The sequence below is a fragment of the Dendroctonus ponderosae genome, unplaced genomic scaffold (assembly GCF_020466585.1).
Source record: "Dendroctonus ponderosae isolate FM_Combo_2020 unplaced genomic scaffold, Dpon_F_20191213v2 Dpon_F_20191213_7, whole genome shotgun sequence".
In the NCBI taxonomy this organism is placed as follows: Eukaryota; Metazoa; Arthropoda; class Insecta; order Coleoptera; family Curculionidae; genus Dendroctonus; species Dendroctonus ponderosae.
This window is the reverse complement of record NW_026018916.1, coordinates 10,010,363-10,026,833: the sequence shown is the minus strand read 5'-3', so window position 1 is coordinate 10,026,833 and position 16,471 is coordinate 10,010,363. Positions and strand designations below refer to the sequence as shown.

General features: G+C 31.4%; 4 protein-coding genes across 7 annotated transcripts in view; 3 read left to right on the top strand and 1 right to left on the bottom strand.

Moving 5' to 3' along the window:
• The first annotated feature begins 717 nt into the window (after positions 1–717).
• On the top strand, positions 718–1,839 carry LOC109542851. The gene is made up of 2 exons (XM_019912286.2): positions 718–944; positions 1,345–1,839. Exons 1-2 carry the CDS (start codon positions 826–828, stop codon positions 1,478–1,480), a joined length of 255 nt encoding a protein of 84 aa, XP_019767845.1. The 5' UTR covers positions 718–825; the 3' UTR covers positions 1,481–1,839.
• On the top strand, positions 1,748–7,596 carry LOC109542849. The gene is made up of 6 exons (XM_019912282.2): positions 1,748–1,840; positions 4,470–4,589; positions 5,176–5,409; positions 5,473–5,608; positions 6,556–6,716; positions 7,092–7,596. The coding sequence occupies exons 2-6, from the start codon at positions 4,473–4,475 to the stop codon at positions 7,332–7,334; spliced, it is 891 nt and encodes a 296-aa protein (XP_019767841.2). The 5' UTR covers positions 1,748–1,840; positions 4,470–4,472; the 3' UTR covers positions 7,335–7,596.
• Positions 7,597–7,664: 68 nt separating this feature from the next.
• Positions 7,665–16,471, top strand: part of LOC109542847 (beta-1,4-glucuronyltransferase 1) — a 37,012-nt gene continuing 28,205 nt past the window's right edge. For both annotated transcript variants that reach the window (XM_019912281.2, XM_019912275.2), the window contains exon 1: positions 7,665–7,856. In XM_019912281.2, coding sequence (XP_019767840.2) covers positions 7,815–7,856 — 42 coding nt within the window. In that variant the 5' untranslated portion in view covers positions 7,665–7,814. The remainder of the gene's footprint in view (positions 7,857–16,471) is intronic.
• Positions 8,370–16,098, bottom strand: LOC109542846 (protein Malvolio). 3 transcript variants are annotated; one of them, XM_019912274.2, is made up of 10 exons: positions 15,862–16,098; positions 12,957–13,061; positions 10,892–11,081; positions 10,674–10,833; positions 10,349–10,543; positions 9,969–10,227; positions 9,849–9,908; positions 9,626–9,785; positions 9,029–9,251; positions 8,370–8,975 (listed from the first exon to the last, which is right to left on the bottom strand). In XM_019912274.2, the coding sequence occupies exons 1-10, from the start codon at positions 15,889–15,891 to the stop codon at positions 8,708–8,710; spliced, it is 1,650 nt and encodes a 549-aa protein (XP_019767833.2). In that variant the 5' UTR covers positions 15,892–16,098; the 3' UTR covers positions 8,370–8,707. The 3 variants fall into 3 exon arrangements, with proteins under 3 accessions (XP_019767833.2, XP_048524637.1, XP_048524636.1); XM_048668680.1 differs by lacking the exon at positions 15,862–16,098 and adding an exon at positions 13,309–13,327; XM_048668679.1 differs by lacking the exon at positions 15,862–16,098 and adding an exon at positions 13,238–13,258.

Here is a 16,471-nt window from a genome sequence, read left to right as displayed (position 1 = left end):
TGTTCTCAATTACCATCTCCCACCGTATTATAGTATACGTATTTTTTGTATTTTTGTGTTACTGGCATCTACCTTGTCTATCATCTATCGTCTATCTATGTCATCTATCTTGTGTTACTGGCATTACTAAGCCCATCCTGAAAAAATCGATTTGACCAACTCAATTTATTCCATAAAGTAGTTTAGCTTTCGGGAACATTAGAAAAGTGTAGAATAATTAATCTTTGGAAGTATTGATAACTACATTTATATTGATCAATTCAAGTATTTTCGATAAAAATTATTATCATATAAAAATAGGCTTACGATCATATAAAAATAGGTTGTAGCAGGATGAGATTATCATTTATGCAAAGATCAGGATAGAAGATAGGACAGAAGTCACTTTCAATCAATCGGTATGGTTTATGAACAAAATGTATAACTTTGAAATAAAATGCTTTTAGAAACCGAATTTTGAAAGGAATCAATAAACTTCAAGTACGGGATTGAAACTTTCAGAGTCAACAGAAAATATCACAAACGAACTTTTTAAACTAATGTTTATACCATGAATACAAAATACGATTTTAAATTTGAAGCCAAAATTTGAATGTCATTTTAAATCTAACAACAGTATCTAAAGCTACAAAAATAATTTGCAATGATCTAAGTGAAAATAAATATTTATGAAGTTTCCAAGTAAGTTAAATTCAACCCCTATTTTTATAGATTATACAAGTTTCTATTAGCGACTTAGCAACTAGGATGATATGATCGATCAAACTCTAATACATAATAGGGCAAAAAACGCAGTTTATTTAGTTAGAACTAGTAGATAATACCATGCCGAAAGGAAAAAAGAAGAAACCTAAAAACAATAAAAACGGAGATAAGGGCAAGAAGAAAACTACTACTAAATCAAAAAAAGGTGGAGGCAAGAAATCGAGATCAAAAAGTGCCAGGTAGGTACTTTTATTTTCGCTTACAATAATGAAATATAAATTAACTACATATATTCCTTTGATTTATTGAAGCTGTGATTAACTGGAAAATGCTTCAATGTTTAGTCTCAAATACTTGCTTTTTGCAAACCCTCACGTTTATTATACATATATTTTTCCCGTTATTTATTAAACAACTATACATTTTAATAATTAACTTAGGCATATTAAGCAAATGATAAGAAATTAAACAAAAATGTTTCAAACTTTAACACCCTGTATCTCTAATAGGAAACATTTGCGAGCAAAATTTTTCGAGGGAAGTCTACTTTGATTTTTCACATTCTAATTAATGACATTTGACTTGAACCGCATTGTATATTTACAAACACGCATAACCATTTTTTATGTTTTCATATAGATGTAATGTTGATATTTTCACTGAAGCCGCAATGGAAAATGCTTATACGACCTGCCATAGCGTTCAAGACTTGCTAAAATGGAGAGGATTTCCTTGGCCAGAAGCACAAAAAAAGAAAAAGAAAGGAAAAAAATAGCCTATTTTACATTAATCGTAAGCTCCTTCAAAATACTCATGCGGGCTTTGGTTTAGTTAAAACTGACAAATGTGTTTCGGCTATAATTGTTGGTTTACATATTTTCTCGACAGGATAAGTAAGAATTAGATTCATAGGCTTATTTTTTCAATACTTTGTTTTTGGTGCCAAGAAATAAACGTTTACAAACGACAACGAGCATTTTTTTAAACTTGGTTCTCCTACGCCGAATACTGTTGCAGAACTATAAATAGGGAAGGAACGCTGCATTTTTAAATAAGTTATCTGGAGTAACTGAAGAGCATAGTTCAATAACTTCTCGACGTTGTTTTTCCTGTGTGAATTTTTAGTTGAAAATTGGTAAGTCAAAATCTTTTAAGTTATAAACAGTAGAATACAAATATATTTTTTTCATTTGCAACTAAAATATTTTATTTATTGTACTCAATCACTTTTGTAATATCGAAACAGCTTCGTTTAACTTTCAATTCAATACTTTTCCGTATTCTATTAAATGGTTTAACTAAACCATTTTTGAACCCGATGTTAGATGATTAATATATTCATTATGGTGGGTATAAAATTTTAAGTTTAAGACGGTTTAAAAACTTGCGAAGTAATTTTTGATAATATATAGGTTGCTGTATGCGTAACTATCCCACAGCAAAAGTAAAATTTAAAGTTTTCAGGCAAATGTTTTTTAAGTTAAACATATATTAATTAATATTATTGTTTGATGAAATTTTTTTGTTCATTCTAAAATTTTTGTTCTTTTCAGTATTATCCATATAATTCTTTTTTTATTATGCACGAACAGCAATTTTTGTTATTTATGGATACCAAAAATTTCACTGACTTCCCATTCGGTATTTATTATTGAATTTTCAGATTTAATCATTTTGTTTGTGCTGAACAAATCTAATTCTCAATTAATTTATATTGTTTTTTTATAAAAAATTTTGTTTTTAAAAGCTAGTTACAATATTTTACATGTGAGCGCAAACAATATAGCAAACGTTTAATTGAACCTTTCCCGGCTCCGTTCTATATTATTTTACTCTATCAAAATTTATTAAATAAAGACCAAATAATGAATAACAAAACAACTAAAAATAATGAAAAATCGTATTATTTAAATAAGCCATAAATGTTGATATTAATCGTCTTGCAATCGATTCTTTATTCCGAATAAAGGATTCTTAAATGTATGAATATCAATCAATATCAAACCAATAAATGTTAAAAGCTATTTATCACGCGTATTAGCCACTAGAAAATGAATCGAATAATAAAAAATGTCCGGTGGTATAAAACTCAAGTTACTATGATTTCTTGATGAATACATTTGAGCATATTTTTATTCAGCTTTTAAATTTTACTTCTTACTGCTACGTATCTACGAGTACTTAATAGCTAACATCGTTAGTCTTGATGAATGATTCCTTTAACCGAAAATATACTGTTTATTATTTACCTACTGAACTGTAATGACACGAAAGCATTGAATCCACAATCTGAAAGTTTTTTATTTTTTCGTCATTAACTTGTTCATTTTAAAAGTTAAACGTTCTCTTAAATGAGCAAAGGAGTTTAGAATTTAAAAATGTATTTAAATAATTTGTATGTTTCCAAGCCGATAAACCGAATTGAGAAGAAGCAAAATTGACCTCTACAGACTGTTAACAAAAGTATTGTTGCCTTCAAAAAAATATGAGAGTCTATAATATCGAGTATTGGAAAAATTGAGAACTTAATGTTTTCAATGCATTTTAGTAACTAAAACTCGATAATAAATTTTACGAACGCATATCACTTAGCTTTCAAATTCCACCCGACATTAACAGACTTTCTGCCTTTAAAGATCAGAGAAGAAAAGAAATTGTCGTGTTCTCTAAGGAAGGACTTGAAAAATGGCCATTCTGTAATGTATATAGCTATAGATTTCATTATGGCGAGGGCCAAGTTGAGAATTATTCTTTCAACATTACTCCGCTTGACTCATGCAATGGATGATAACTTAAAAAAAAGAAAACAATAATTGAGAAAGAGAAATATTAATTCGTAGAAACATTGAAATAAAAAAAAATGTTTAAATTTTTAAGAATATTTTCATTTGGGTAATGGTGGGAATATTATTTTTGAAGCGCTGTAAATTTAATATATTTTGATTATTGTAAATATGATCATTTTCAAATCGATTAAATTTTATACAAGTTTTTCTGCAGTTATTTTATTTCACTGTTTTTGGCATAAGTCAAACTTTAAAGGTTTTCAACTCGGACACAGAACTGTTCAAAATTGCCCGTTGTGTTCGAAACTACCGTATCCATAACAGAATCTACTTCAAGAAATACTTTAAATAGATTTCTATATTTAAAACTCTAAAGAGCCTTTGAATTCCGATGGAACTTTTTATTATCGAAATGTTTGGATTGGAAATCGCTTACAGAAGAAAACAAAAATAGCGATCTGATTTGCTTAGCGTGAAATTATTTATGAACTTCATCAATCTCGCATCTTCAACAATTGGCTTCTCCAAATATTTTGTTATTCATCTGGTTATTTTTTGGATAATATTTACGCTGTTCAGATGATACTATTTTAATAGAATTATTACTAGGTTTTTGTCTACAATGCTGAAAGTGAAACTTTTAGTCGTTTCAATCAGAGGATCAACGTGAAGGTGTTGGATGACAAATATTCAATCTATTGTTTGTTATATTTTGTTAATTATTTAATATATACTGTGTGTGTCAATAATGATGGCTAACTGCAATTTCTCAGAAAATATCCTTCTCCATTTTTATTAAGTACTTATTTATGCAAGAAATACATTCAACGTACTTCTTAGCGACATGTTCGATTTGAGTCCTTTTAAGCTTGTGTAGAAGAGAAATATAAATACACCTTCCGGAAATTTTTTGTTGTCTGCATAATTTTTTGAAAATTTATTAGCACTTTGAGCGTCATTTGGATAGTTTGATTTTAGGAAATGACTCTGACTGTTGCATGCAGAGCTGGCGATGCTGATAAGCACGACAGAGATGTTACCGCTTTGGCATTTTATAAAGGAAAATTATACAGTGGGGGCGACAATGGAAAAATCAAGGTAAGTAGGCGCCGAAATAGACCAAAAATGATAAAAATAATTGAAGTCAAGAGGGAGCAATAACTTGGAAACTTACACGGAATAGATTTTATTGATGCGTCTCACCGCTCCTAGTCTTCTACAGTCTATTACATTATTTGCTGTTGTTGACATATTTCCCAAAATATTTTTCGACAAAATTTCTCCCGTTTTATTTATTGTTAGTTAAAACATTTCAAAGTTATTCATTTACATTTCGATTTCGACGCTTCGGGAGTATGGTGTGAATGGCAAAATTTGGCCATTTATTCTAAACACACTTTGGAGGAAGTGTGCTAGATTTGAAATAAATTCTAAAACTAGCAATCAATTTATTAAAAAAAGCCTAGCAGCTCTGGTATTTTTAGTGTCCCGGTAAACAGCTGTATGAACTTATGATTAAAATCTTTCATGCAGAATCACTCCTTGCATTTTTTCGCATCATTACCAGACACGTTGGATAAACTTACATAGACACTATATATCTAAGCTAACTTGCATATACCACTATTTTTCTATATTTTAATAGTTTCTGTTTCAGCTAATAATAATAATTTTTTATTCCTAGGTTTGGACTGCTGATTTGTTGAAACTGGGCGAAGTTCAAGCCCATAGTGCACCCGTCTACAGTATTTCAGCTTCTGATGATGGGCTTTACAGTTCCTCGAGTGATGGTTCTGTTAAGCTCTTTGACCTGAATACTTTAGCCGAAAAGCAGGTGCTGAGGCAAGGAGAAAATGCTGAGTACTGGAGAGTTCAGTGTGTTAATGGAAATTTGTATGTTGGAGATAATGAAGGCAATGTGAGTACACTTACATAAATATTATAGTAAATTTAAAAATGTTATTATGTCCGTTCATTTCAGGTTTTGGTTTTCAAGAACAAATTGTTTTACGGATTGGTAAACGTCGCCGAACCTGTTAAGGATTTGCAAGTGGTAGAACCGTATGTCTTAACGGTTCAGGATACAGACTTAGTTATTACAGAATTTAAATTAGAAGGTGCGTAGAACAACAAAATTCAAAATCAAACATCAATTTAAAATTTTTAAGAGAGAGCGGATATTACATCAACGACGTCTGACGGTTCAGAACTTCTAACGGGAAAACAGTACAAAATATTGAAGTAATAATTCGAACGTTTTCGATTGCACACTTCGAGCACTGCCTTTCCATATTAGCTGCAAATGGAAAATTGGACATTTAAAAATTTGATCAAGAAAATATTCGATTTTTAAGGGCTCTTGAAGTTTACTACCTACCTAAAAGCCATTAAAATACAGGAACCCTCAATAAAACTTTTTAGATATAACGCGTTAAGCACTGCCGGTTTCTAATCAGAATTATAAAAATAGATCAACAATTCACCTGGAATACGTAAACAAGTGCGCTACCATTTTCAAAAAAACGCTCTACAAAATCCGCAAAAAGCGAAATGGAAAGCCACTCCATGAAAGTCTCAACTCTGCACATGCGAGCAGCATAAATGTTGTCAAAGAAAACCTACAACCCTGGTTGCCATCTACTTCTACAAAATAAAATGCTGTCCGGATGCAGACCGCTAAAATTCTGTATTCTACATCTAAATGGCAACCAGGGGCAAAGTAATGCCCAACTCACCGAAAACTGCTTCGTTCCACCTGGAAAGAAAGAGGAAAATGCGTTTGGTGCTGTGTAAAATCTGTTCAAAGTCATTTAATTGAAAATCAGCAAAACAAAGACAGAGACATGTGAATAATCCAAAAAACTTTAGCTGCTTTGCGGAAACCTAAATTCGGTTCAAACTAGAGGATTTATAGATTTAAAATTATTCTTACCAACTTTCTGCAAGCTGGAGCCCCATCCTCCATTTTTCGCCCATAATGTTCAAAAGTAGACATTAAGCCCCATGATATGCCGATTTTGCAAGATTTATATATTCCAAGTTTCTAAACCTTTATTTGACTTAGGTGAAAATATCCAATGGGCTACTGACACCACCATTGCAGGCAGGGCGCCAGTAACTTTAATTGGCACCAAATTATTTGCTTTTATTGACCGAGATGGGAAAGAAATTATCCTACATAGTGCAGATAAATCAACAGGATTTAAACAAATTACAAAAATTGTGGTAAGTAGGAATTTCGCTTAAACTGAACAGTCTTGAAAAGTCAAGACATTTTAATCGATATAACTATTAGAATGTTTTGTTTTATTTGCGAGTCATGAGTTGGACTTCAAACTTGTCTTTCGTTTCCTGGGTGACAAAGAGAGTACTTTGAAGTTCAGTTATTCGATTGGTTTTTGCAAAGTTATTATTGATCTCTCCAGCTTGAAAAGGGTTTAAAACTCCAAAAAAGTCCATATTTTCATTTGCTTTAGTAAATCTAATTTGTTTTGGAATAACGACAAACCCTTTTTTAATAAGGAAATAAATTTCATTAAAAAATTATATTTGTATTTCATATTTTTTACTTTTGATGTACATTCTATTTATACATTCTAGCATGGTTCAGAAGATAACAGAGTAATCAATGCTCTAGCTGGTGTGGAATGGGGAAATGACCAACTTTTGTTTAGTGGTGGCTGGGATAAGGTCCTGAGAAAATGGAAAGTTACCAATGTGGGCCTTTCTGACGAAGGTAGCGTAAATGTAGATATAGTCATCAATGCCGTTGCTACTGGCGAAACTTCTTCGATTTACGCTGGAGGCTCTGATGGTCATATAGTTAGAGTGGATTCCAGCTAAGGCTTTCCATGGATTTTCATAACATCTATTAACACTGCTGTTTATATAATTTTCATTGTGTTCCTTATCTACTACTTATATGAGAACAAAATCATATGCTGTAAATAAAACTAGTTAAGCGTGTAATTTTTTTATCGACCTTTTCACAAAAATATCCAGTTATATCAAAGTTAGGTACTCACTGTAATCGCTCAAAGAATGTAAATATAACATGTATTTGCTCTAATGATTATTAAATAAAGAAAAACGTTTTTGGATTTATTATCAGATTTTGCTTATATATAATGGACTTACACAAAGTAAAATGAAGTAAATTAATAAAGATAAGGTGCTTTTGGGCAAACAACAATTATGTAAATTCGAGGATTTTAACTTTTTGTCGGGACAACAAAACCGAGCATCGAAAAGAGTTCGCGGAAATTATTCTGAATCTCGAACTTTAAAGAAGAAGTTTTCTTTTGTAGTTTGTATTAATCGGTCATGAGAAAGCAACGAAAACAGAATCATTCTTGGACCAATGGGGTAAGTGTGTGAAAAATGTTACCCAAACTTTCAGGAGGAATGAAGTCAATCAGTCTAATAAAATACCTACCTCTTTTGACATGCTTTCTCCCATTATTTGGAAGAAAAAAGAACTAATTCATGATAAAAAGTATTTTTTCAAAGTGTTGACTGTGGTTGATGTTAGTGGAAACTAGAATACATAAAAATATATTTTGTACGTTCCATAAGAGCAATATCCTGAAATATCAGTTTTGGACGATTTATATCTTGAAAACTGGAATATTTTCATTATTGCTTTTATTATCTTTCGATTTTTTCATCAGACAAAATATCATCGAAGGTCTACCGGACACCCTGCATAATTATTCTAATAACTGTTTATTGCTTGAGATACTTGTCACTTCATGCGCAAATGGTGTTTTGAAATACTGCTCTTCAATATCAATTTTTCTGCTCAAAGATGATATTCTTTAGCCAAAAGGTTGGCACATGCATTGAATCAACTGTAATGTTTAGTAAAATAAAACGTCGGAATTGTCAGAGTTTTTATTGTAAATAATTTTATACAAAGAAATGTATGTACAGTATAATATAATAGTTCCTATCTTCTATTATAATTGGTAAATATAATAATTGAGAATGGTAGCACTCGGAAAGTTTTACTCTAAAAACTTTTTTACTTGTAAAGTGAGTTTTGAATTTATCTATCAGCCTTATAAATATGTACATCATGTATCTAGCTGCTTGATAAAATTTATTGCATTTTAGCTCTGCTAAATCTAAAATTCGATGAATTTGTCGAAGTGATTATTTGTCATGTGTTAAATATCCTGACTGAAATCAACGCCTAAATGAGTAGTTTTTTCCATTCAGAGAACATGGTTGCGATTATTTTCATCTAAAGGCAGTATCATATACTTCTTTACCCAAGGAACTTCGTTGTATGTGTCGCCTGTGAAGCTGATGAACATATGAACAACTACATAAGCAACCAAAAAGAAATATCCGACACTCAATATGTAAATAGATGCCAAAATATAAGTATTTAAGTTTTCCTCTTGGATTGTAGTGGCAACAAAAAATATGTTGATTCCGATAATAGCTGTAGCTAGGAAAATCGACGTTATTTTGTAAGGTCTAAAAAGGTGTTCAGTTAATTATTTAGTGGACAAACAGGGATCACAACTTACAGTCCATTGACGAATTTGCCCATTATTTTTGGATTGCTAGTGAATGCTATAGTTGGAATTAAGGCAAATGGCAACTGAAGACTCATCACAGCGTTTAGGAAGTCATTTAAAGTGGTTAGGTCCTGTAGTGAGCTGAAGAAAGCCGTAAAAAATGTTGGGATCATGGCTATGCTTCTTGTGAACAGCACACGTTTCCATTTTGGCCATTGAAGGTTCAGAAATCCTAAAACAAGTCAATTTATTTCTTCTGCTATCAAAATTTTAAATATTAATATGTACACTTTAGAGAGTTTTTAAACACTTTGCGATATTTTGCTCCAGGATCTACAAGCTAGGTAATAAGAAATTTGGATTTTTCGCTTTAAAAAATGTCCAAACGCAATTTGTTATGGTCACAGTAAAACTGGTTAAGAACCTATTAAATATAAACGAAATTTTGATTTATACGTTGACACCCTGTATCTCAAAAACTTGCCTAAAACGAAATATTTTTGTCTATACTGGATTTTGTCACATTAGTTGAGGACCACCCTGTATAAAAACTCACAAGAATATATTAGACTTTCACAAAGACATAATAATGAAAATATACCTTACCTTCCATACAGAATTGACCAGCATACGTTCCTGTCATAGTAGAACTTTGCCCAGCTGCAAGAATACCAACAGCCCAAATAATCATAGCCGCCATGCCAAATGTACATCCCAAGAAAATTCCTCCTTTGTAAATATCAGCATCGACTATATCATCATTGGCCTAACGAAGGATACATAATGATATAACAGGGTCTTTGTCTCAGTAAATAGAGTAATTACTCACAAGGAAAACGTCTGAGGAAATATTGAACATGGCGGAACTGCTATTACTGCATACATCTCTCTGAAATTATTGTAAATTAAAGAAATTATAAATATTTTTGCAAACGTTTTCAAGACTTACCAGATCATTGTTTGTTTTCCGGTACATGCCGAAAGCAAAAACAGCTACTACAAATATATTGATTATTAAGCTACACAGTAGAGCAATAGCACTTTCTATTGAATAGTAAAACGTTGCTTCAGAAATTTTCTCTGGCTTCTTTCTGTCGATGTTCCGAGACTTCACTAATGCAGAGTGAAGATATAAATTATGTGGCATTATCACAGCTCCAACCACTCCAACGGCTTGCAGCACCACGGCTGAGTTACAATCCTCGCATCTATGAAAATTTGAGGTATTAACAAAGGACAAACGAATTATAAAAAGTATTTTTTGGTCAGTGGTGAGACAACGTAATGGAAAAAAAGTAATCTTATGAATGTTTACTGTGAGTTACTTACATCGGATAAAACAGTCCTTTGGTAACATCTGCTGAAGATGGAGCAGACATTACGTATTCATATCCAAAAGTAACTCCCATAATACTGATAAGAAATACAAAGAACAGTTCTAGCTTTCTCAGTCCGTATTTATCCAGAAAAAGAAAAGTAAATGTGTCAATGATCGTGATAAGACATCCTCCCCACAATGGTACACTGAAAAATACAAAAATGCATATGTAAGTTCTGCACCAAAAGCAAAAACATATGCATTATCATCATCAACCTGCATAGTACCGTTTGAATTGAACTGGATTTACCACTAAGGTCACATGGATAAACTTACGCCTTATTAGAGAGCATATAAATTGCAATTGCAGTTCCTATAACTTCTTGCATATCTGATCCTATAACCGCTATCTCAATCATTATCCACAGCAAGAGCCTAGGAACTTTTTTATACTGGCGATGACACATTTCTGCTAAATGTAACCCTGTGACTGCACCTGTAACACAGAAACTACATATTTTATACTTCGTTAATTTTGTATCATAAAACTGTACCTAATTTTGTTGCAAGACTTTGCATAACAAATCCCAATATGGTTGAGACAAATAAGACCCATAGTAAGTTATATCTAGCTATTGATCCTGACTGGAGATCACTTTCGATATTGCCTGGATCTAAGTAAGCGATGGACATAAGAAATCCAGGTCCTGTAAATGCCCATAATTTTCTAAAACTAAATCCACTCTGAAACATAAATGTTAATATAAGATGATTAACCGCGATTTCAAGTAAAGTAGATTACAGGGTTAGTTTACGATTGCAAGACTTGGGCAATTGTTAAAATTTACTCTATGATTTTTCAAGTTCAAATTCGCGTTAATCAGCTTTAAAATAGCAATAGTAAAAATCAAATTGCCAACAAACTGGCATTAATCAAAAGCATCTCGGCAATAAACAAAATCAACTTGGTACTTTTCAATTTTATGTTGATATCCAATAAAATTCAATTTGCGAATACAATTGATTGAATGATGAACACAGTACATAATATGTAATATGATAATAATTAACTGACTCCATTAAGGAGAGTTTTAGTTAATAAAACTTCCTAAAAATTGTATCTTGCATATCCAGTGCATATAGAATACTCTGCTCTGTTTGAGTTAGATGATGCCCATCGGGACCAGCAATATGTTAATCCTTTTATCTAAAGTTATTGATATTGCTACAACATTTATCGAGTTTCTTATGTATTGTAGATTTAACAGCAGCATAATATCTCGTCTTTACGAATGTAAATCTTTTTCAGCAACGAATTAGTTTGAATACAAAGTTAAATATCGATATACTACAACTTATGACCACGAAAACGTTATCTCAAAAACTAAATGGGATTATTTAATATTTTGTTCTTAAAATAATATCAGCAAATAGTTCAACTGTTATTATTATTATTTAATTATCAGAAACATTCAAGGCTGCCACATTAAGGTCAGATACGTTAGATACATGCTTGAACTTGAAATCGTCGAAACCTGCTAATAATTTTTAAGACAATATGTTGTTCTGTTTGCTACGCTACTGCTATGGATAATGAACAATTTACAATTTTCGTTAATGGTAGTACCTATTTCATTTGTTTTATTTAAATAAACATTCAGGTCATGTATACCTTAATATAGACCGATCCCTACAAGGGTGGATAGGAAATATCGGTCTGAAAGTGGAAGACCAGACACTCTAAGCCTTTTTTGTGGATGACCAGATTGTGATAGCTGAGGACGAAAAAGATCTTAGCTACATGACGAGGAAGCTAAAGGAAGAGCATAAGCGAGCAGGACTTACAATAAATTGAAGCAAGCGTTAATACTAAGCCTCAGGCCATGACGAACGTAAGGGTCTTGAACTGGAAAACGGTGTGATTAAAGGAGTACAATTGTGCAAGTATTGGGGGGGTCGTCTTTAATAAGCAGGGAAATAGTAATGATGAAGTGAGAGGAAGAATGAATAAAGGTAGGAAAGCCACCGGAGTATTAAATTCAATATTAGAGGAGAAAATTATAAGGAAAACACCAAGCTGTGCATCTATAAACTAAAAAAGCATCGTACAGAGTGTGATTGTGTATGTAGTAAAGTGTGGGATGTAAGCAGGGCAAATAGAAAAAAATGTTGGCTACAGAGATGGATTATTTAAGAAGTTGTAGGATATCCAGAACAGAAAGAATCAGAAACGAAATTATCAGGCAGAATATCGGCATATAAAACGATATTATGAATGAGGTCGAAATAAAACAGTTAGTATGGTTCGGACATACCAACCGAATGGGACAACATCGATGGCCAAGAAAAGTACTGGAATGTACTCCGCCGAAATAAAGGAAGAGAGGAAGGCCAAGAAGAAGCTGGAGGAAAGATCTGAATGATGCAATAAAACCAAGGAACTTAGTTTTCTAACCCTGAGATGGTATATGTTTTATTGTTAAATTTTCGGCCTGTAAATCAAAGCTAATTTTTTGAACAGACTAAATAACTACCAAGTTTTTCTACAGTTCTAACGTTGTGACCCTAACTCAGTAGAGATTCTGACTGTTATTATTTAAAACGTGTTTCTTAACTTACCTTCTCTACTTCGGGAATTTCAATTCTATTGTTTGCAAAATAAGTATTTAAATCATCATTTGACTCGTAATAGTAGGACTTGTTCTTCGTTTTCATTGCAGGCTTCTGAAACAAGTAAACACATTTTTAAGTAGATAATAAAAGTTATGTTCATGTTTCTATTGCAATGAATGCATATGCCTTATAGTAATTCTTTTCTAGCAACGAAATATAAATTTGAATATTTTCTTAGATTTATGTACATTATTTTATTACAAAAATATGCAAGCAACTCTTATTACAAGCATCACGAAGTAAACGCAAGACAGCAAGAAAATGGAGTCACATATTTAACAACATAAATTTGGAGTACCCGCCATCCCAAATTGAACTTAAGAAGCTCTTGGTAAGATCACAGAACTGACAAAAATTATAATTTGACAAATTATCGATGACAACTATCAAAAAATAAAATAATTTATTTCACTTTGTCACTTACAATTCTAAGATAGTTAGAACTTCATTCGAATCTTGGTTTACGTTCGAAAACATTTTGTTTTGTACACCTCTCTTGTAAACCTCGTTTACAGAAAAATATTCAAGCGCCTGAAAAGGGATATTCAGGATCGCCTCCAATTTTAGGGTACTATTTATTTGAGGCCTTTTTAAATATTTTTTTAAAATGACAATTTAAGTGGCAACCGCCTTATTAAAACCTAATAGTAATTTTATACACGCTTCTTCAGATCCTGTTAATGTAGACAGTCTGTACACATCGTGTACAGTTCTAAACATTAATTTACTTAGGTGTTGTTATTTTTTATCACCTTCGCAATTTTTCTCTTATAATTAACTGGGTATACCCGACATCAGGTTTCACACATTTTATAATAAATTGTGACAAATGTTGACTCTTGCAACATTTTAAGTACACTTCGTACCATTGTTCATGAGTAAAATAAAATATTTAATCAACTAATATTTGCTATTCAATATTGGCTTAAACAGTAACTAAGTACATAACTACTGCTCAATAAAAAGTAATGTTATTTTTAACGAATAGTGGAAGGATTGTAGAACAAAAAGTATACTGAGAAATAAGAAAAAAAAGAAAGATTCGTAGTACGCAGGTTTTTATTTATAATTTAATTAATGTTTTGGAGCGAAGAGCGGCATTTAATTAACTAGATTTTTTACTACTTTTAAAATTCTTTGTATTCCTTATGGAAAATGTTGTTAATTTTGCTTCTCAATTGTAAAGCCCTTTTTCCTGTACCGAATAATCTATTTCATAATTAATGGCCGGTTATCTATTGTGAATTTCATTCTAAAATTTATTTAAATTCATTTAAATCAATTTGAAATAAAAATGTATTCCTGTTTTATTTAATAGTTTCTCTAAAAATATATTGTATTAAGTACCTTCATGAATTTTTGACATAAGGTGAAAATCCACTTGTGCTTGTGCATCTTGTCGATATGCATAATCTTTAGATGAGGATTTGTATAATTAACGTTAAAAATATTCCGCTAGACTAAAGTATTTAGTGAAAAACAACAATTACTTGAAAAATTGAATTTAGAAACATCCCGTCCTTGAACTAGATAAAGTTAACATTTCAAAATTGAAAAAGAAAATTTTGTTTGTACAATATAATCGAAATATGAATATGTGAAAGTAGTTTGGCCTTAGAAATTAGAATCTTAAAATTTTCAAGACGCATTCAGAATGTATTATATGAATTAATTCAATTCAATAAGACGCGGTCAGTCAAAGGGCATTAGTTATAACATTTATTTGTGAGCAGAATTGCTGTTATACACAATCAAATTTAAAAAAATCTTGGAATTATAATTAATAAATCGTCTACTTAATAAATGAATGAATTTTGTTTCCAAATGTTTGAAAATTTTGGAATTTTGATTTTGTCTCATTCTCGAAAGTCATGCTCATTAATTTGAATATTTGACTTCTTTACCCTAGCTACTGGAATGGTTTTGTTCATTGAACGACTTTTATGATTACGTTTTGGACGTGTTTTGAAAAGTTTTGCTGCTAGTTTAGAATTATTTCTATGTTTTTCATCTGCTATTATTGTTGCACAGTTATAGAATTTTATTAATATACGTTTTATAGTTGAGGAGTACCAAATGCTTACTTGCCTTTCATGTATAATTCAAAAAATTATACTTTACTAAAGAGTCGTTCCGAAATCCGAAATTTTCGACAGTTTTAACAAACCAAGATTGATCAAACAATCGAGTACCTGTAGTAGAAATTTTGAAATACACGCACTTTTTTTACCATTTCCACCATTTTATTTTATTTCTTTACGAAATTCCACCTTTAGACACTCAGCTTGTTCTTCAATTTATTAACCATAAAAGTATGTTATTCATGTCAATTTTATTCATCTACATTGAAGCAGGCCATTTAGCAAAACCATAGAGGAGGTTGTTACCACTTATTTGGATCTTACTTTAAAGCTATAGACCGTAGGTATGTTAAAAATTAATTCAATCAAATGAGTTCTTTCCAATTTATTATTGTAAATTTCTATTTGACCATTGGCCTTAAATGAGATAACGCATTGAGTTGCAATGAAGCAAAATGTTTAGCTGCTTTGCAAACAATATTTAAAATATTCTAATACTGATACATACTTTTGCACGCTCTATTTTTGGTTCAACTCTAATAATAGTGTTTATTGTGGTAGAATTTAAAAAGTACATTTTTGTAGTACTTGTGATTTATTGAATTAACTTCCAGGTTCTGTTTGGATGATTTAAAATTTGTTTGCTACATAACTCTATTAAATTCCATTTGTAGATCTTAACATTATAAACGGACAGTTGTGACAATATTTACAGGTGACGAATGGTCAGTGACCGTGATAATAAAATTATGAATTTGATTGTTGCGTACCTCTCCATTTATTTCAGTTTCTGCTGCCATCTTTTCAACTATTCAAATTGAAATATCACAGACTAACACACAAATTACTAAATTGAACTAAGAAAGAGCACTTATGTTAATAAATCACTAGAAACTGTTTAGCAGCCTCCTGCAGATTAAGAGCAACACTCACTCACAGGACGTGCTTTTAACGATCTTTGATTATTCACTTGTGCTGTAGTAAATAACGGAAAACATACAAATTATCACCGAACTTTTATATATGTGAGTATATATACACTATCTTAAAGAGCCATTCAATTGTCTGCTGGGAATGATAATATAATTACGTCTATACTACATTACGGTTCTATTTAATTCGTCTATTAGCATGGAATTACATTAGCGTTTTGAAGAAGTATGACCTTTTAAAGGGGGCAATTCTGTTAATACGTGTAACTAACGTGTAAAAAATATATTAAAAAACCACTAATCATTTAGCGGTAATCAATACAAATATTCACGAAGTTTATGTCCCACCAATAACAGCTAGTCCCATTGTATTCCGGTTGATTTAGAGACTTGGGCCTGGTTAAACCGCCCTTCTAAGGGCAAGATTTTGTACCAAATACTGTCTGAA